The following is a 20,937-nucleotide window of genomic DNA, read 5'->3' on the forward strand; positions in this document are numbered from 1 at the left end:
GCCATTCTATTTTTCTCATTTTTCACTTGCTTGATGATTTTCTATATGAACAATAAAATGGTTTTGGGAAGGCACCCAGATTTTACCAAACGGTCCAGGTAATTAATTAATTTTTATTAAGGCCCAATGTAGCAGTTTTCAAATCATTTCTGGGTAACAATTAAGTACCTTACTGTGATTGTTTTAAATTAAAATGGTCAAAAATAAACAAAATATCTTCAAAGAGCAGGCCAAAACCCCATCCCACCAAAACAGGTTGAATTGTCTGGCAGCCTTTTGAAACTGCTCTTACGGGGGAAAGGGGCATTATCATTTTCAGTGTTATTCCAACCTCATTTTAGAGAGCTTGACTGCACTGGGCCTTTTCAGTTAGGCCTACATTTAGCTGTTTAAACTACTTAAAAAGGGTAATATAGGCTGTATCGAGGTTTTGCAAGTGACCATATAGGGTTGAATGGGACATTTGATAGGGTTTGCCAAGAAACCCATACAGTAGGCTGGTTTTCCAGACCCAGATTAAGCCTAGTCCTGGACTAAAATGCCCTTTCAATGGCAATTCTCTGTTAAGAATTATTTTTAGAACAGGACCAGGCTTAATCTGTGTCTGGGAAACCAGCCTTTAACAACCTCTTAGAGCTACCCCCTACTTTTTAAAATTTCCATCTGAAGACATACCCAAATCTAACAGTCTGTAGCTCAGGCACAGAACCAAGGATATGCATATTATTGGTACCATTTGAAAGAAAACACTGAAGTTTGTGTAAATGTGAATTGAATATTGGAGAATATAACACAATAGATCTGGTTTAGATAATACAATGAAAAAAAAAAGTTTTTTTTCTTTTTATTGTTGTATTATTTTTTAAATGAACAAGATAAAACAAACATTCAGATAGGATGATGGGGACAATTTCAGTGAAAAACATAAGAGGGCAACAGTACTTGTGCAAAGTTTCAGAATGATAACTTCCAAAATGAGTGTGCTACATGACATTTATCATAAAGTGACCCAGGTGTCCCACACAAGTAGCCCAAATGTACCCAAGTGGACAAATTGGTGAAGTTATACATTTTGAATGGAATAACTATATACAAAATACCAAAATGGTATTCTAACACCCCCCCAAAAAAATGGAGAAAAAACATGAAAAAAATATATACATTTACAAAATAACACTTTCAATATTTGGAAGACCCTCAGTCCTCTACACAATATTATGCTGCTGATGCCAGGTGCCATAGCACATCCATGCCTGCAGAAATACATTTGGGCAGATGAACACCACTTGTGGCAGCAGCAGCTTCAGTGGGGGATGGACACCTTGGCACTGGGGGCTCCCATTCGGAGTCAGTGTCACTGTGAAAGAAAATGTTCAGTTAGAATAGTTTCACATATGAACCCTGTATCAACAGGTATAATAAACAGATATATATATATAGAGTACAGGGAACACAATATATTCAACCTTATTATAGACCTGCTAGATCTACTGTCTCATTTATATTATGACATTTCAGCTAGATCTACTGTCTCTATTATATTATGACAGACCAGCTAGATCTACTGTCTTTATTATATTACAACAGACCAGCTGTAACTACTGTCTCCATTTCACTTTGGCCATTGTTGTGGGCCTGCACTCCCCTCAACAGCCTCAAATAGGCTATTTAATTTCACAAATAATATTTTATATTATTAATTTCAAACAATGGCATTAGCATGAGAAGAACTTACCAGTCCAATACGATGTCCTCTCCGTTAAAAAATATTCCTCCATTTGGGAATCGCTAAATTAATCGCCCTCGATCAATTTCTTCTAAAATTGTGTGTACATCTGTATATCTAGACTTAGATTTAGCTTTCCCTGACTTAGTCGCCATACTGATTGATATATAAACAGCTGAATATGCGCTTTACCAAAACAACGCTGTGTGCAACATGCGTTGCTCCTTCCGGTATGAAACTTCAATGGCAAATGACCCTCTTTACGTCGGAGTTTACTACATGGGTTGGTCTTCCAACACATAAACATTACATATTGCCGTTTACCTCAGCTCATTGGCTATCTACCCAGCTAGATTTCAAGACGATCAGTGGTCATTGGGTTAAAATACAGTCAATCAACGAAACAGCGGGCAAATCATTGGTGCACAATGATGACTTGTTGTCTTCAAATCGGTTTCGTTCAGTCAATATGTCCCGCGAAATGACCCATCAGGTTTGGTTGTGTTACAAACAAAAAATCATGTTTGGTTTCATTGCAATCAACTGGTTGTGTTACAAACAAACCAGTTGATTGCAATGAAACCAAACATGACTGGAAAAGTCACGTTCTGTGTGTGTATTTACCTCGAGTGTGTCGTCGAAAATGGAATGAGACGGAATTCACGACACAAGCGGTTCACAAAATGTTGTGTTAGGCTATAAAAATGGATTTTATCAAACAATAGACCATTCATTGTGTAACAATGAGCATTGGGATTGCAAACAGAGGAAGATCGTCAAAGGTAAACTATTTATTTTATTGCAGTTTGTGATTTTGTTACGCCTGTGCTGGTTGAAATAGTTTTTTATGGGGCTCTATCCTCATAATCGCATCGTATTCTTTCGCAGTAAATCCTTTTTTAAATCTGACAACGCAGTTGGATTAGCAAGATTCTAGGCTTTCGAAACATGTGAGACACTTGTATTTTCATGAATGTTTAATATGACTATTTATGTAGCGATCACTGTATGTTGTCGAATTTCATCCCGCTACCGGGTTCTGTGCGCAGAGAGGTTAAAGCACCTCAAACGCCAGTCCTTGAGGGCCAAGTTCTGCGGGTTTTCACTTGTACTTGATTGATGAATTAAGGTAATTGATTAGCTAAAACTCCCCCTTACCTGGTTGTCTAGATCTTAATTGCAAACAAATTGAAAGGAAAGAACAAAACTCAGCAGACACATGGCCCTCCAGGAACTGAGTTGTCCACCCCTGCCTTTTAAAAGGGACATTTTTAAAAAAAAATTTCAACTTCATATTCATCATCTCCAGCACCTCCCCAACATATGTGAAATTGGCACATTTCTATGTTTTGTAGTAAAAAAGAGAGGATAAGTGTTTCAAATTACATTATTGGAGTGCATTGTGTGATTTTAACCAATTATGTGTAGGCCTTGCCTACTAATTCCCTACTAATTGGTTAATGTCATTGCAAAACGCTTATCTTCTATATTTTTTACTACAAAACATACATTTGCCATTTCCACATGTTGATACTGGGGTGGTGCTGGAGATGAATATGAAGTTGCCATTTTTTTTTCTCCCCCTTTAAGGATCACTTTACTCAATGTTTTTGTATTTTGTTCAGTAGTCTACTGTTGATATGGTCTCACATTTTTATTTCAGCACAAACAGTTTACAGATGGAGCACTGTATATAATTATGTTCATAAATTGTGTGTGTTTTAAGAGAGTACACATTTATTCCACTGTCACAAGGCCCACTTTCAATTCCACTGTAGATGCTAGTGGCAAACATGCCTACTAGAAGGCTAAGATAACATCTGTTTCTTGTCTTACAAGCTAGCCTAGCGCTAAACCTAAATGTACCTTGTTTTTATCATGCGGTTTAATGGAACATTTTTGACTGATTCATATAAGTTCTCTGAACATTCACTTTTATTTGAAGTGTTGTAAAACCTATACAGACTTTTTTTTTATATAGGCTACTCATCAATTAAGTTGTTTATTTCATAATGTTTTAAAGAGTGAAATGCTGGGTGTTCTTTGATATTTGGGATATCTGCATGTCTCACTTTGTCCTAATGAGCCCACAGATTGAGAAAGGCCTAATATACGGCACTGGGGTGAAATGGTAGGCTGTTTTGTGGACATACATGACAACCTAGGGCTTGCTTTGAACATGCTGATGAACGTAAAGCATATTTAGAAACTAATATGGCCTGGAAGATGCCTTTTTCACTTTTAGAGAGAGCCCATGGAAAGAGCTGCTGAGTTGCAATGCAAAGCAAGTTTGGACTTAACTGTCATTCAGTATTCATACATGCCTATTTTGGTTTGCTTCTTTCAAATGTCACAGTGTGCTTCTGGATTTTACTTGTTAAATATTATGCATTACACTACTTTTTGGGTACCAAACTGTCAGGTATAAGGCAATGAGAGCCACTTGCAGAGCCAATTGGTTTACTGTTGGATTTGCATGCAAAGGTAAGTACTAGTTATATTTATGAATTGTGCGAGGTGACATTGTGTATAATAGATTAAGTATTTGTGGAATTATGCTTCCAATATCTAGGCAAAGTTTTGCTGGACATGATATATTATGGTTAGACTTCACAATATTCCTTATTTTCCCATCTGATCTCACACTTTTGAAATCAAGCCGTTAACCGGATTGTAATCTAAAGCAGTAGGCTATATCAGAAATGGCCATATAGCTGGTCTTTGATATAATAGAGGACCACACAATCCCAAATCCGTAGTGAATCTGACATGGGACGCAAGCACAGCCTTGTGCAGAATAAGCCACAGTTTCATCACTTCCAATTGACACTGGATTTCATTGTGATGCATATTTTTGTTCAGTAAAAAGTGTATCCGATTGATTTGCCTAATTTGTGTCGTTCCCAATTAGTCAATCAACTTTACAAATGGCTATTTATTGAGTGCAGTTGATAGGCCTACAACACTAGAAGATCGAATGTATTGGGTTGTAAATGGCTACATTATCATACAGAAAAAAACATTTCAGTGATGCAGTGAACAGCTAAGACTAGTGTTGCTGGCTATTAACTAACTTAATTGCTTTACTTATTTTTTACTAATTGATGCCTACATAGGAAATAGAGCCTTGGTATTTGCTGTATACAGAAAGGGTTGTGTGCCCTTTGTGTGTGGTAGCCTAATTAATATACAAATAACTTCAGTTAGTGGTGTTAATGTTACTTAATTGTTTACATTTAAACCAGTACAAAGCATAAGTGGATTATAACAAAACTGATTTGAATGAGAACATGTATATTTTGATGTTGAATTTTACTGCAGACGTCCATATTTTAAATTAGGTGCTTGGCAAAAAATGCACCAGTTTCAAGCTCTGCTCTCTGTCATATGTAAGAATATTTTTGATCAGGACATGGTTACCTATTAATTTGCAAATTCGCAAGGCACGAGAGATCTGGGCTGCGTTTCAAACTGATAAAAGACACACCTTCGTCAATTTACCATCGCCTTATGCCCTTAGGGAAATTGCCGCGCCCAATCTTGTCGTTGGTCCAGATGAAGACGACTGCCAAGCAATGGCAGTTAGCAATGTTAGCCACTCAGCCCTCGTTTTTAATAGTGTTTGCGGATGTACTATTATGTTCACGTCGGGCCTGAAACGCCCCATAATTCAATTCGCGATGATTGTACATCTGCTAAGAAAAGTCTGCCAAAACTTAAAACCTCAACATCAATATGGATATGTCATCATACAAGTGTAGGTATAAACAAATGTAAATAAGTTATAAATTGTGCTACTAATTCACAAACACGTCTAGTAAAAGTGATGTTTTTGGAAATTGTAGAAATAAAACATTTTCCTTCTTCAGAAGTTCCAGGGCAGGCTAACGTTAGTTAGCTAATTAATTAGCTAGCTATTATACAGTAGGCGTATATTAATAATAATATATTTAATGTAAGTAGACAATCAATCATATTTGACTGTAGCGCATATAAAGCACCAACAAGCTACCGGTGGATGAAAACATGTGACGAATTTCCGGGCAAGGGCGGTCCGTTTAAAAATAATTCCTTCCTTCCTCACACCGCAAGTGTATACTCGTCAGACGTCATGAAACGTTATCAGAAGTGTCCACTTAATTTGAGGGCTGGGGGGAAAGGATGTGTCTGTTAAGTGTTTGGAATACAGCGCTAGTGACACTAGAAAAGATATTGTACAAGCAAATTCTAATAATATAAAATGATTAACAAATGTACGTGTATCGCTTGGTTTAGTTAGCTCCGTTTCCAACGGTGGTTAATGGCTGGCTTTTTATTGAACGGAGTTTATACGTTAACATTGCACATCGGATGGATAGGCTAATTATAAATGGCTACATCTTTTATATCTGTAGGGTGAATTATTTTTTTTTCTGTCTCAGTGGGTGCAGCTTCAACCAGGGATATGCGTTCGTCACTAATTACCACAGCCACAAATGTATTTTTATTTTACCTTTATTTAACTAGGCAAGTCAGTTAAGAACAAATTCTTATTTTCAATGACGGCCTAGGAACAGTGGGTTAACTGCCTTGTTCAGGGGCAGAACGACAGATTTGTACCTTGTCAGCTCGGGGGTTTGAACTTGCAACACTCTAACCACTAGGCTACCCTGCCGCCCTAATGCGCCCCAAATGGCTAAACCCCGCCTATTTCTACCATTTCTAAACCTAACCATAAACTTAACCCTAAGCACACTGCTAACATTATGACTAACCTTAATCTTAAATTAAGACCAAAAAGCACTTTTTTTTTTGTTTTACTATACAGGCAATTTGTGGCTGTGGTAACTAGTGACAACCGGGATATGTGTGTAGTCACTTCCTGCACGGTCAGTACTATCTGGGATTCTTAGGACGTCCCCTACCTAACCATAACCTCAAATATACAAATATTTGCCTTAACCATGTTAAACTTCAACGGCTTGCATGGGGTAGGGACGTCCCAAGGAATTCGGCTAGCACGGACGGACCCTTCCCCCTGCACTGCGGGCACCACAAGTGACGTTGTCTCTTGTCCAATAAGAACGTTTTTATGGTGGCTGATCATCCAATGTTGAGCTCACTTGACCATCTGCCACACCTTTTTTAGGAAATATTTCCTCGACTCCACATTCATTTCGTGTTACGGCAGTGTGCTGTTCAGTTGCAAGACAATTACAACTGTTTCAAAAGAGACCTGATATTCCGTTTCGTGCGACAAGGTAATATTTGTAGCTTACCTATTTTTTTATAAAGTAGCCTCTGCTAGTTTAGAGATCGAGGTGAGCAGGCAAATCCGTGTATTGTTATTTTATGGGCGTAATAGGCCCTGGCCTTGGGGTTCTTGTCAGGCTTCTTTTTTTAATGGTTGAGTTAACTTTATAGGAAGTTCTCTCTCCATGTCGAGTCTCTACTATAGAATAAGCGTCTGGTAGTTTTCAGGGTGTCTGATTTACATCTGAACTTTTGCTGTTAACTAGGAAGTATGTAGTTTATTGTAAATAAACAGTACCAGTGTGTTTTGAGCCAGGGTTTCTAGCATGACGACTACTCAAAACCCGCCCAAAAGGCCTGAAAACTAGCCCAACATTTTTTTCACAGCAAAAGAGTTGACATTTATACAAACCTTTTAACGTAATAACGTTGAGGCAATTAAGAAATATCGTAGTAATTTTTAACAAAAAAAAAAAAACACGCCCTGTTAAGAACTCTTTTTATTTTTTAAAATATGTTTTTATATATATTGACTTTCAATGTTAGCAAACGTTAGATGCAATATCCGGTTTAACTCTAAATAATAATTATTGCGAGCTATGACTTAAAGGAATTTGAATATGTCTCAAGAGAAGATAATTAGCTCGTATTAAACTCCCAAGATAAATCCACATCCATTGATGGAAAATTAACTCGTTTGACTGTTATGATTACTCAATAAGGCACAAGGGGGTGTGGTATGTGGCCAATACACCAGGGCTAATGCTTCGAGTACACCGATAGTATGGTTGCGCAATCTAGTGTGCAGCATCATCTGGGTATGTATGTATGCAACAAAAGTAAAACATTCACCTTCTGCTACCGTTTCTGTCAAGCCGAACGCATACAGTTTGACGCATACGTTCGATAAATATGCAACACACCGAACGCCCTCCAACTGCCTCTGCAACGCAATGCTGCAAGGCAAACGCAGCGTTTCATTGGAAATTAATGTCATTCTGGTGTATCAAAATGCAATGAAGCTGTCGGTGTGATCGAAACGTAAGGGCTGTTCTTATGCTTGACTCAACACGGAGTGCCTGGATACAGCAACATATACCACAAACCCCGCAGGGTGCCTTATTGATATTATAAACTGGTTAAGTGAAGTGCCTTTCTTGTAAACTCAAAACCCAGCAATCAATAATAATAGGAAATATGAAATGCACATTAAAGCAAGCATACTATATACAGGAAATATTTAAAGTCAGATCCAATACCATATTTACATGTGCAGGGAATTCTTATTTTCAATTACTGCCTAGGAACAGTGGTTTAACTGCCTTGTTCAGGAGCAGAACGACAGAATTTACCTTGTCAGCTCGGGGTTCGATTTTGCAACCTTTTGGTTACTAGTCCAATGCTCTAACCACTAGGCTACCTAGCGCCCCATACTGGAGTGATGGCGTTAGATATGTATAGGGGGAAGGGGACTAAGCAACAGGATATGACAAACAGTAGCAGCAGCTCATATGTGAGCAGGTGTGTAGAGTCTAGGGCTGAGCGGTAATACTGTATTTTACTATATACCGGTATTGATGCACGGACTGGTTTGGGTTTTTACTTTACCTTCTATAACAGTATTTGAATGTTTGGTTTGTTAAATGTGATACGACGCGTGTAACGTCAATTCTTATAGTTTACACCGCTACTTGAGTCATCCCACCACTCTTTCTCCATGCTGCTTTCCACACAGACCTAGTCCCACCCCCTGTCACTCAAGGAGCGCATTTGTTGTTGCTTTGACCACGAGACACTTTCGTTCGTCTGCATGGTCAATTTTTTTATTTTTTTATTTCACCTTTATTTAACCAGGTAGGCAAGTTGAGAACAAGTTCTAATTTTCAATTGCGACCTGGCCAAGATAAAGCAAAGCAGTTCGACAGGTACAACAACACAGTTACACACGGAGTAAAACAAACATACAGTCGAAAAATAAGTATATATACAATGTGAGCAAATGAGGTGAGATAAGGGAGGTAAAGGCAAAAAAGGCCATAAAAGGCCATGGTCGCCAAGTAAATACACAGTCAATTTAGTGTATGTAAACTTCTGACCCATTGGAATTGTGATACTGTGAAATAATCTGTCTGTAAACAATTGTTGGAAAAATTACTCTTGTCATGCACAAAGTAGATGTCATAACCAAATTGCCAAAAATATTGTTTGTTAGTGGTTGGATAAATTAGTTTTAATGACTCCAACCTAAATGTATGCAACCTTCTGACTTCGTGTGTGTGTGTGTGTGTACACACACACACTGGGCCCTTTTTAATTATGTCACTTTCTTGAGCTGACCTAGGCATTGAACTGGGCACCTTGCTCACGCCCGGAAGGCAGTCTGGTTCTAATGCAATCAACTTTCTCCTGGTGCACAACACACCTACCGAGTGCCTTGGCCAGATTAACCGAATCCCCTCAATGAGAGAAAAGATTTGAAATTGACAAGATGGCGGTGTGCCCGTTGTTGAATTACTTCCTGGAGCAAAACAAGTATTTAATAACATCACATTTTCTGAATTCAAACAAAACCCCCTGCAACTGGACATGGATGTTTAGAATACATTTGATTGCCTTCCAAATCGGAAATTGAGGAAAAATCGCCGTTCTCTGCTACACCAAACAGTATCTAACGTGACTGCTAATGGAGCATCGCATCCCAGCCCATTACAATCTGCTAGCTAAGAACCTGTCCCATTTTTTTTATTTCCTCTATGCCGACCTGGTTGACTCACTCATTCTCAAAATTGCCATTTTTACTGAGCAGTGTACATTAAAGCAAAGCCTGGGATATGGGAAGCGGTTAATGGTAATTTAAATTCTTTATATTATTTATTCCTGAAGAATATAATTTATAAATGCCTCATGGGCTGTTTTTCTTTATCATAACCCAACATATAAGGGATCGTTACTTGATTGTTTATAAACAACAAGAATGTAAACGGCTTCAAATATTTAAAAAATAAAATAAATGTAATGGACTGTCGGTCCCTGCATCTGGAGCGTTATCTATGAATTTGAGAGGATTTTAATTTCCCTGGCACATTTCCTTAGCGTCATACCAACGCAAGTGGCAGGGACCCCGTTGTTATTGTTTTTAACTGGAGACTTTAGCTTTTAATATAGTCACATTTGATCTGAAATCTTGTTTTTCTTCCTGTCTTTTTCAGATGGCTTCGCAATGTGTGTCAAAAGTAGAACTCTCCATCTCGTGCAGCAATCTCCTCGACAAAGACGTTGGATCTAAGTCTGACCCACTCTGCGTGCTGCTGCAGAGCATTGGGGATGACAAGTGGACCGAGGTAGGGAGAAAGTCTAACTAATCGACACATTTTAAAAATTGGCAACGTTCAGTGAGGTCCAAAGGTATATTGACACTGATACATTGTGTGTTATGCCCCGGTATTCCAGCATTTTGGATTTGAAATGATACAATGACTGAGGTTAATGTGCAGACTGTCAGCTTTTGTTTCAGGCTATTTTCATCCATTATCGGGTGATTCGTTCAGAAATGACTGCACTTTTTGTCCACATTTTAGGGAACCAAAAAATATTTGGACAAATCCACCTATTAGTCAGAAGTTTTGTATTTGGTCCCATATTCCTAGCACGCAATGTCTACAACAGAAGTGAGACTAAGTCAATATTATTTGAGTCACAACGTTCGAGTCTCAAGTCTTTTCAAGTAAAAAAAATATATATATATGTTATATTGCTCAAAAAAATAAAGGGAACACTCAAATAACACATCCTAGATCTGAATGAACGAAATATTCTTATTAAATACTTTTTTCTTTACATAGTTGAATGTGCTGACAACAAAATCACACAAATTATCAATGGAAATCAAATTTATCAACCCATGGAGGTCTGGATTTGGAGTCACACTCAAAATTAAAGTGGAAAACCACACTACAGGCTCAAATCAAATTTTATTTGTCACATACACATGGTTAGCAGATGTTAATGCGAGTGTAGCGAAATGCTTGTGCTTCTAGTTCCGACAATGCAGTAATAACCAACAAGTAATCTAACTAACAATTCCAAAACTACTGTCTTATACACAGTGTAAGGGGATAAAGAATATGTACATAAAGATATATGAATGAGTGATGGTACAGAGCAGCATAGGCAAGATACAGTAGATGGTATCGGGTACAGTATATACATATGAGATGAGTATGTAAACAAAGTGGCATAGTTAAAGTGGCTAGTGATACATGTATTACATAAGGATGCAGTAGATGATATAGAGTACAGTATATACGTATACATATGAGATGAATAATGTAGGGTATGTAAACATTATATTAGGTAGCATTGTTTAAAGTGGCTAGTGATATATTTGACATAATTTCCCATCAATTCCCATTATTAAAGTGGCTGGAGTTGAGTCAGTGTGTTGGCAGCAGCCACTCAATGTTAGTGGTGGCTGTTTAACAGTCTGATGGCCTTGAGAGAGAAGCTGTTTTTCAGTCTCTCGGTCCCAGCTTTGATGCACCTGTACTGACCTCGCCTTCTGGATGATAGCGGGGTGAACAGGCAGTGGCTCGGGTGGTTGTTGTCCTTGATGATCTTTATGGCCTTCCTGTAACATCGGGTGGTGTAGGTGTCCTGGAGGGCAGGTAGTTTGCCCCCGGTGATGCGTTGTGCAGACCTCACTACCCTCTGGAGAGCCTTTTGGTTGTGGGCGGAGCAGTTGCCGTACCAGGCGGTGATACAGCCCGCCAGGATGCTCTCGATTGTGCATCTGTAGAAGTTTGTGAGTGCTTTTGGTGACAAGCCGAATTTCTTCAGCCTCCTGAGGTTGAAGAGGCGCTGCTGCGCCTTCTTCACGATGCTGTCTGTGTGGGTGGACGAATTCAGTTTGTCTGTGATGTGTATGCCGAGGAACTTAACTTACTACCCTCTCCACTACTGTTCCATCGATGTGGATAGGGGGGTGTTCCCTCTGCTGTTTCCTGAAGTCCACAATCATCTCCTTAGTTTTGTTGACGTTGAGTGTGAGGTTATTTTCCTGACACCACACTCCGAGGGCCCTCACCTCCTCCCTGTAGGCCGTCTCGTCGTTGTTGGTAATCAAGCCTACCACTGTTGTGTCGTCCGCAAACTTGATGATCGAGTTGAAGGCGTGCGTGGCCACGCAGTCGTGGGTGAACATGGAGTACAGGAGAGGGCTCAGAACGCACCCTTGTGGGGCCCCAGTGTTGAGGATCAGCGGGGTGGAGATGTTGTTGGCTACCCTCACCACCTGGGGGCGGCCCGTCAGGAAGTCCAGTACCCAGTTGCACAGGGCGGGGTCGAGACCCAGGGTCTCGAGCTTGATGACGAGCTTGGAGGGTACTATGGTGTTGAATGCCGAGCTGTAGTCAATGAACAGCATTCTCACGTAGCTATTCCTCTTGTCCAGATGGGTTAGGCCAGTGTGCAGTGTGGTTGAGATTGCATCGCCTGTGGACCTATTTGGGCGGTAAGCAAATTGGAGTGGGTCTAGGGTGTCAGGTAGGGTGGAGGTGATATGGTCCTTGACTAGTCTCTCAAAGCACTTCATGATGACGGAAGTGAGTGCTACGGGGCGGTAGTCGTTTAGCTCAGTTACCTTAGCTTTCTTGGGAACAGGAACAATGGTGGCCCTCTTGAAGCATGTGGGAACAGCAGACTGGTATAGGGATTGATTGAATATGTCCATAAACACTCCGGCCAGCTGGTCTGCGCATGCTCTGAGGGCGCGGCTGGGGATGCCGTCTGGGCCTGCAGCCTTGCGAGGGTTAACACGTTTAAATGTTTTACTCACCTCGGCTGCAGTGAAGGAGAGTCCGCATGTTTTCGTTGCAGGCCGTGTCAGTGGCACTGTATTGTCCTCAAAGCGGGCAAAAAAGTTATTTAGTCTGCCTGGGAGCAAGACATCCTGGTCCGTGACTGGGCTGGTTTTCTTCTTGTAGTCCGTGATTGACTGTAGACCCTGCCACATACCTCTTGTGTCTGAGCCGTTGAATTGAGATTCTACTTTGTCTCTATACTGACGCTTAGCTTGTTTGATAGCCTTGCGGAGGGAATAGCTGCACTGTTTGTATTCGGTCATGTTACCAGTCACCTTGCCCTGATTAAAAGCAGTGGTTCGCGCTTTCAGTTTCACGCGAATGCTGCCATCAATCCACGGTTTCTGGTTAGGGAATGTTTTAATCGTTGCTATGGGAACGACATCTTCAACGCACGTTCTAATGAACTCGCACACCGAATCAGCGTATTCGTCAATGTTGTTATCTGACGCAATACGAAACATATCCCAGTCCATGTGATGGAAGCAGTCTTGGAGTGTGGAATCAGCTTGGCTGCATTGGACAGACCTCAGCGTGGGAGCTTCTTGTTTTAGTTTCTGTCTGTAGTCAGGGATCAGCAAAATGGAGTCGTGGTCAGCTTTTCCGAAAGGAAGGCGGGGCAGGGCCTTATATGCGTCGCGGAAGTTAGAATAACAATGATCCAAGGTTTTTCCAGCCCTGGTTGCGCAATCGATATGCTGATACAATTTAGGGAGTCTTGTTTTCAGATTAGCCTTGTTAAAATCCCCAGCTACAATGAATGCAGCCTCAGGATGTATGGATTCCAGTTTGCAAAGAGTCAAATAAAGTTCGTTCAGAGCCATCTGCTTGGGGGGGAATATATACGGCTGTGATTATAATCGAAGAGAATTCTCTTGGTAGATAATGCGGTCGACATTTGATTGTGAGGAATTCTAAATCAGGTGAACAGAAGGATTTGAGTTCCTGTATGTTTCTGTGATCACACCACGTCTCGTTAGCCATAAGGCATACGCCCCCGCCCCTCTTCTTACCATAAAGATATTTGTTTCTGTCGGCGCGATGCGTGGAGAAACCCGCTGGCTGCACCGCCTCCGATAGCGTCTCTCCAGTGAGCCATGTTTCCGTGAAGCAAAGAGCGTTAGTCTCTGATGTCCCTCTGGAATGCTACCCTTGCTCGGATTTCATCAACCTTGTTGTCAAGAGACTGGACATTGGCGAGAAGAATGCTAGGGAGTGGTGCACGACGTGCCCGTCTCCGGAGTCTGACCAGAAGAACGCCTCATTTCCCTCTTTTACGGAGTCGTTTTTTGGGGTCGCCGGCTGGGATCCATTCCGTTGTCCTGGTTGAAAGGCAGAACACAGGATCCGCTTCGCGAAAATCATATTCTTGGTTGTACTGATGGTGAGTTGACGCTGATCTTATATTCAGTAGTTCTTCTCGACTGTATGTAATGAAACCTAATATGACCTGGGGTACTAATGTAAGAAATAACACGTAAAAAAACAAAAAACTGCATAGTTTCCTAGGAACGCGAAGCGAGCCGGCCATTGCTGTCGGCGCCGGAAGTACACACAGGAGATCGGCTGATCCAACTTTGATGTAATGTCCTTAAAACAAGTCTGTGTGTGTGTGTGTGTGTGTGTGTGTGTGTGTGTGTGGCCTCCACGTGCCTGTATGACCTCCCTACAACGCCTGGGAATGCTCCTGATGAGGTGGCGGATGGTCTCCTGAGGGATCTCTTCCCAGACCTGGACTAAAGCATCCCCCAACTCCTGGACAGTGTGGTGTTGGTGGATGGAGCGAGACATGATGTCCCAGATGTGCTCAATTGGATTCAGGTCTGGGGAACGGGCGGGCCAGTCCATATCATCAATGCCTTCCTCTTGCAGGAACTGCTGACACTCCAGCCACATGAGGTCTAGCATTGTCTTGCATTAGGAGGAACCCAGGGTCAACCGCACCAGCATATGGTCTCACAAGGGGTCTGAGGATCTCATCTCGGTACCTAATGGCAGTCAGGCTACCTCTGGCGAGCACATGGAGGGCTGTGCGGCCCCCAAAGAAATGCCACCCCACACCATGACTGACTCACTGCCAAACGGGTCATGCTGGAGGATGTTGCAGGCAGCAGAACATTCTCCACGGTGTCTCCAGACTCTGTCACGTGTTCAGTGTGAACCTGCTTTCATCTGTGAAGAGCACAGGGCGCCAGTGGCGAATTTGCCAATCTTGGTGTTCTCTGGCAAATGCCAAACGTCCTGCACGGTGTTGGGCTGTAATCACAACCCCCACTTGTGGACGTCGGGCCTTCATACCACCCTCATGGAGTCTGTTTCTGACCGTTTGAGCAGACACATGCACATTTGTGGCCTGCTGGAGGTCATTTTGCAGAGCTCTGGCAGTGCTCCTCCTGCTCCTCCTTGCACAAAGGCGGAGTTAGCGGTCCTGCTGCTGGGTTGTTGCCCTCCTACGCCCTCCTCCATGTCTCCTGATGTACTGGCCTGTCTCCTGGTAGCGCCTCCATGCTCTGAACACTATGCTGACAGACACAGCAAACCTTCTTGCCACAGCTCGCATTGATATGCCATCCTGGATGAGCTGCACTTCCTGAGCCACTTGTGTGGGTTGTAGACTCCGTCTCATGCTACCACTAGAGTGAAAGCACCGCCAGCATTCAAAAGTGACCAAAACATCAGCCAGGAAGCATAGGAACTGAGAAGTGGTCTGTGGTCACCACCTGCAGAACCACTCCTTTATTTGGGGAGTCTTGCTAATTGCCTATAATTTCCACCTGTTGTCTATTCCATTTGCACAACAGTATGTGAAATGTATTGTCAATCAGTGTTGCTTCCTAAGTGGACAGTTTGATTTCACAGAAGTGTGATTGACTTGGAGTTACATTGTGTTGTTTAAGTGTTCCCTTTATTTTTTTTTGCAGTGTGTGTGTATATATACACACACACACAGTGGGGGAAAAATCCAGAAAATCACATTGTAGGATTTGTAATTAATTTATTTGCAAGTATTTGGTCACCTACAAACAAGCAAGATTTCTGGCTCCCACAGACCTGTAACTGTTCTTTAAGAGGCTACTCTGTCCTCCACTTGTTACCTGTATTAATGGCACCTGTTTGAACTTGTTATTAGTATAAAAGACACCTGTCCACAACCTCAAACAGTCACACTCCAAACTCCACTATGGCCAAGACCAAAGAGCTGTCAAAGGACACCAGAAACAAAATTGTAAACCTGCACCAGGCTGGGAAGACTGAATCTGCAATAGGTAAGCAGCTTGGTTTGAAGAAATCAACTGTGGGAGCAGCAATTATTAGGAAATGGAAGACATACAAGACCACTGATAATCTCCCTCGATCTGGGGCTCCATGCAAGATCTCACCCCTTCGGGTCAAAATGATCACAAGAACGGTGAGCAAAAATCCCAGAGGGACCTAGTGAATGACCTGCAGAGAGCTGGGACTGAAGTAACAAAGCCTACCATCAGTAACACACTACGCCGCCAGGGACTCAAATCCTGCAGTGCCAGATGTGTCCCCCTGCTTAAGCCAGTACATGTCCAGGCCCGTCTGAAGTTTGCTAGAGAGCATTTGGATGATCCAGAAGAAGATTGGGAGAATGTCATATGGTCAGATGAAACCAAAATATAACTTTTTGGTAAAAACTCAACTCGTTGTGTTTGGAGGACAAAGAATGCTGAGTTGCAGCCAAAGAACACCCGACCTACTGTGAAGCATGGGGGTGTTTTTCTGCAAAGGGACCAGGACTACTGATCTGTGTAAAGGAAAGAATGAATGGGGCCATGTATCGTGAGATTCTGAGTGAAAACCTCTTTCCATCAGCAAGGGCATTGAAGATGAAACGTGGCTGGGTCTTTCAGCATGACAATGATCCCAAACACACCGCCCGGGCAACGAAGGAGTGGCTTCGTAAGAAGCATTTCAAGGTCCTGGAGTGGCCTAGCCGGTCTCCAGATCTCAACCCCATAGAAAATCTTTGGAGGGAGTTGAAAGTCCATGTTGCATAGCAACAGCCCCAAAACATCACTGCTCTAGAGGAGATCTGCATGGAGGAATGGGCCAAAATACCAGCGACAGTGTGTGAAAACCTTGAAGACTTACAGAAAACGTTTAACCTCTGTCATTGCCAACAAAGGGTATATAAAAGTATTGAGAGAAAGTTTTGTTATTGACCAAATACTTATTTTCCACCATAATTTGCAAATAAATTAATAAAAAATCCTACAATGTGATTTTTCTGGATTTTTTTTTTCTCATTTTGTCTGTCATAGTTGAAGTGTACATATGATGAAAATTACAGGCCTCTCTCCTCTTTAAGTGGGAGAACTTGCACAATTGGTGGCTGACTAAATACTTTTTTGCCTGTGTGTATGTGTATGTATATGTGTGTGTGTGTGTGTATATATATATATATATATATATATATATATATATACTGCTAAAAAAATGCATGCATGCAATGACTTGTTCAACTACCAATCTTTGTCTATTTATTGAGCTGTTCTCATTATTTTGTCTTAAAAATATTGATTATGTAAAAATTTATTTGAACATATTCCAAATGCAATTTTGACATGCTAAAAGCCCATATGCCTGTGCTAGTAAATGTTGCTTTATGCCTCAATACTGGTGTGCTTGCAAAGTAAACGGTTAATATTTTTGCTCACCCATTTATTTAAACATTGTGAACTGCATATTTCCTTATTACAATATTCCTCACTCCCAAAAACAGTGTTTTAAAACCTCTTAAGGATCTGCTTAAAATGACATATCTAACTGCCTGTAGCTCAGACCCTGAAGCAAGGATATGCATATTTTTGGTACCATATGAAAGGAAACACTTTGAAGTTTGTGGAAATGTGAAAGGAATGTGGGAGAATATAACACAATAGATCTGGTAAAAGATAATACCATTTTTTATTTTGTCTCATCTTTGAAATGCAAGAGAAAGGCCATAATGTATTATTCCAGCCCAGGTGCAATGATATTTTGGACACTAGACGGCAGCAGTATATGTGCAAAGTTTTAGACTGATCCAATGAATCATTGTATTTTTGTTTTAAAATTGTGTATCAAGACTGCAAATGTGCCTAATTTGTTATTAATAACTTTTCATTTTCAAAATTGTGCACTCCTCAAACAATAGCATTGTATTATTTCACTGTAATAGCTACTGTAAATTGGAATAGAGCAGTTAGATTTAACAAGAATTTAAGCTTTCTGCCAATATCAGATATGTCTATGTCCCGGTAAATTTTCTTTTTACTTACAACCTCATGCTAATCGCATTAGCCTACGTTAGCTTAACCGTCCCATGGACGGGACACCAATCCCGAATAATTTTAAAGCTTAAGCTGAAAGTCATTCATGTTAGTAGTATACAGTGCCCCTTGACTTTTCCACATTTTGTTACATTAGTCTTATTCTAAAATGGATTAAATAACAGTAAATTACATTTTTGCAAATATAATACAAACATAAGTACTTACGTATTCAGACCATTTGCTATGAGACTCGAAATTGAGCTCCGGTGCATCCTGTTTCCATTGATCATTCTTGACATGTTTCTACAACTTGATTGGCGTCCACCCTTGGTTGACAAAGTACAGAGATATTCTTGATGAAAACCTGCAGAGCACTCAACCTCAGACTGGGGTGATGGTTCACCTTCCAACAGGACAACGACACTAAGCACACAGCCAAGGCAACGCAGGAGTGGCTTCTGGACAACTCTCAATGTCCTTGAGTGGCCCGGACTTGAGCCCGATTGAACATCTCTGGGGAGACTTGAAAATAGCTGTGCAGTGACACTCCCCATCCAACCTGACAGAGCTTGAGGATCTGCGGAGCAGCCTTACAAGCTCACAGAACAGAGGACTGCTGAAGTGCGTAGCGTGTAAATATCGTCAGAACTCACTACTGAGCTCCAAACTGTCTCTGGAAGCAACGTCAGCACAATAACTGTTCTTTGGGAGCTTCATGAAATGGGTTTCCATGGTTGAGCAGCCGCACACAAGCCCAAGATCAACATGCGCGATGCCAAGCGTCTGCTGGAGTGGCGTAAAGCTAGTTCCAGTGAAGGGGAAATCTTCACTCTAAAGCTAACTGACGTTCTAGATGATTCTGTCCATCCAACTTTGTGGCAACTGTTTGGGGAAGTCCCCCGTGCACAAAGCGATGTCCATACAGAAATGGTTTGTCGACATTGGTGTGGAAGTACTTGCCTGGCCTGCATAGAGCCCTGACCTCAACCCCCATTGAACACCTTTGGGATGAATTGGAACGCAGACTGCAAGCCAGGCTTAATTGCCCAGCGTCAGTGCACCACCACACTAATGCTCTTGTGGCTGAATGGAAGCAAGTCCCTGCAGCAATGTTCCAACTAGAGGTCGACTGATTATGATTTTTCAACCCCGATACCGATTATTGGAGGAACAAAAGCCAATAAGCGGCCGTTTATTAAAAAAAATATAATAAAAAAAAAAAAAGAACATTTATTGTTATTTGTAATAATGACAATTACAACAATACTGAACACTTATTTTAACTTAATATAATACATCAATAAAAATCTATTTAGCCTCAAATAAATAATGAAACATGTTCAATTTGGGTTAAATAATGCAAAAACAGTGTTGGAGAAGTAAAAGTGCAATATGTGCCATGTAAAAAAAAAAGCTAACGTTTGAGATCCTTGCTCAGAACATGAGAACGTATGAAAGTTGGTGGTTCCTTTTAACATGAGACTTCAATATTCCAAGGTAAGAGGTTTTAGGTTGTAGCTAATATAGTATTTATAGGACTATTTCTCTATCGTTTGTATTTCATATACCTTTGACTATTGGATGTTCTTATAGGCACTATAGTATTGCCAGTGTAACAGTATAGCTTCTGTCCCTCTCCTCGCCCCTACCTGGGCTCAAACCAGGAACAACACATCGACAACAGCCACACCCGAAGCAGCGTTACCCATCGCTCAACAAAAGCCGCGGCCCTTGCAGAGCAAAGGGAATAACTACGCCCAAGTCTCAGAGCGAGTGAGGTTTGAAACGCTATTAGTGCATACCCAGCTAACTAGCTAGCCATTTCACATCGGTTACACCAGCGCCATTAGGCTGATAGGCTTGAAGTCATAAACAGCGCTGTGCTTGCGAAGAGCTGCTGTCAAACCGCACAAAAGTGCTGTTTGAATGAATGCTTACGAGCCTGCTGCTGCCTACCATCACTCAGTCAGACTGCTCTATCAAATCATATAATTAAGTCTAACATAACAAACAGAAATACGAGCCTTAGGTCATTAATATGGTCGAATCCGGAAACTATCATTTCGAAAACAAAACGTCTATTTCAGTGAAATACGGAACCGTTCGGTATTTTATCTAACGGGTGGCATCCCTAAGTCTAAATATTCTTGTCACATTGCACAACCTTCAATGTTATGTCATAATTATGTACAATTCTGGCAAATTAGTCCGCAATGAGCCAGGCGGCCCAAACTGTTTCATATACCCTGACTTCGTGAAATGACACAATTTCACCTGGTTAATATTGCCTGCTTACCTGGATTTCTTTTAGCTAAATATGCAGGTTTAAAAATATATACTTCTGTGTATTGATTTTAAGAAAGGCATTGGTGTTTATGGTTAGGTACAGTCGTCCAACGATTGTGCTTTGTTCGCAAATGCGCTTTTGTTAAATCATCCCCCAGCGTTGCATCGATTATATGTAACACAGGACACGCTAGTTAAACGAGTAATATCATCAACCATGTGTAGTTATAACTAGTGATTATGATTGATTGTTTTTTCTAAGATAAGTTTAATGCTGGCTAGCAACTTACCTTGGCTTCTACTGCATTTGCGTAACAGGCAGGCTCCTCGTGGAGTGCAATGAGAGGCAGGTGGTTAGAGCGTTGGACTAGTTAGCCTCTCTGGGATATGTGGGATGCTAGCGTCCCACCTGGCCAACATCCAGTGAGATTGCAGAGCGCCAAATTGAAATACAGAAATTCTCATACAAATTCAGAAAAGATACAACTATTTTACATAGGTTTAAAGATTCACTTCTTGTGAATCCAACCACTGTGTCAGATTTCAAAAATGC

The 20,937-nt window shown here is 41.1% G+C and overlaps 1 protein-coding gene across 3 annotated transcripts in view; it reads left to right on the forward strand.

Annotated features, from left to right (window-relative positions):
• Nucleotides 1–6,597: 6,597 nt before the first annotated feature.
• The window catches only part of cpne1 (copine I), a 40,948-nt gene continuing 26,608 nt past the window's right edge, over nucleotides 6,598–20,937 (forward strand). For all 3 annotated transcript variants that reach the window (XM_090205135.1, XM_021568363.3, XM_021568361.3), the window contains exons 1-2: nucleotides 6,598–6,966; nucleotides 10,168–10,299. In XM_090205135.1, the coding sequence (XP_090061261.1) occupies nucleotides 10,168–10,299 (132 nt within the window). In that variant the 5' untranslated portion in view covers nucleotides 6,598–6,966. The remainder of the gene's footprint in view (nucleotides 6,967–10,167; nucleotides 10,300–20,937) is intronic.

This window comes from Oncorhynchus mykiss, chromosome 17, assembly GCF_057628025.1.
Source record: "Oncorhynchus mykiss isolate SJ-2025 chromosome 17, ASM5762802v1, whole genome shotgun sequence".
Taxonomy (NCBI): Eukaryota; Metazoa; Chordata; class Actinopteri; order Salmoniformes; family Salmonidae; genus Oncorhynchus; species Oncorhynchus mykiss.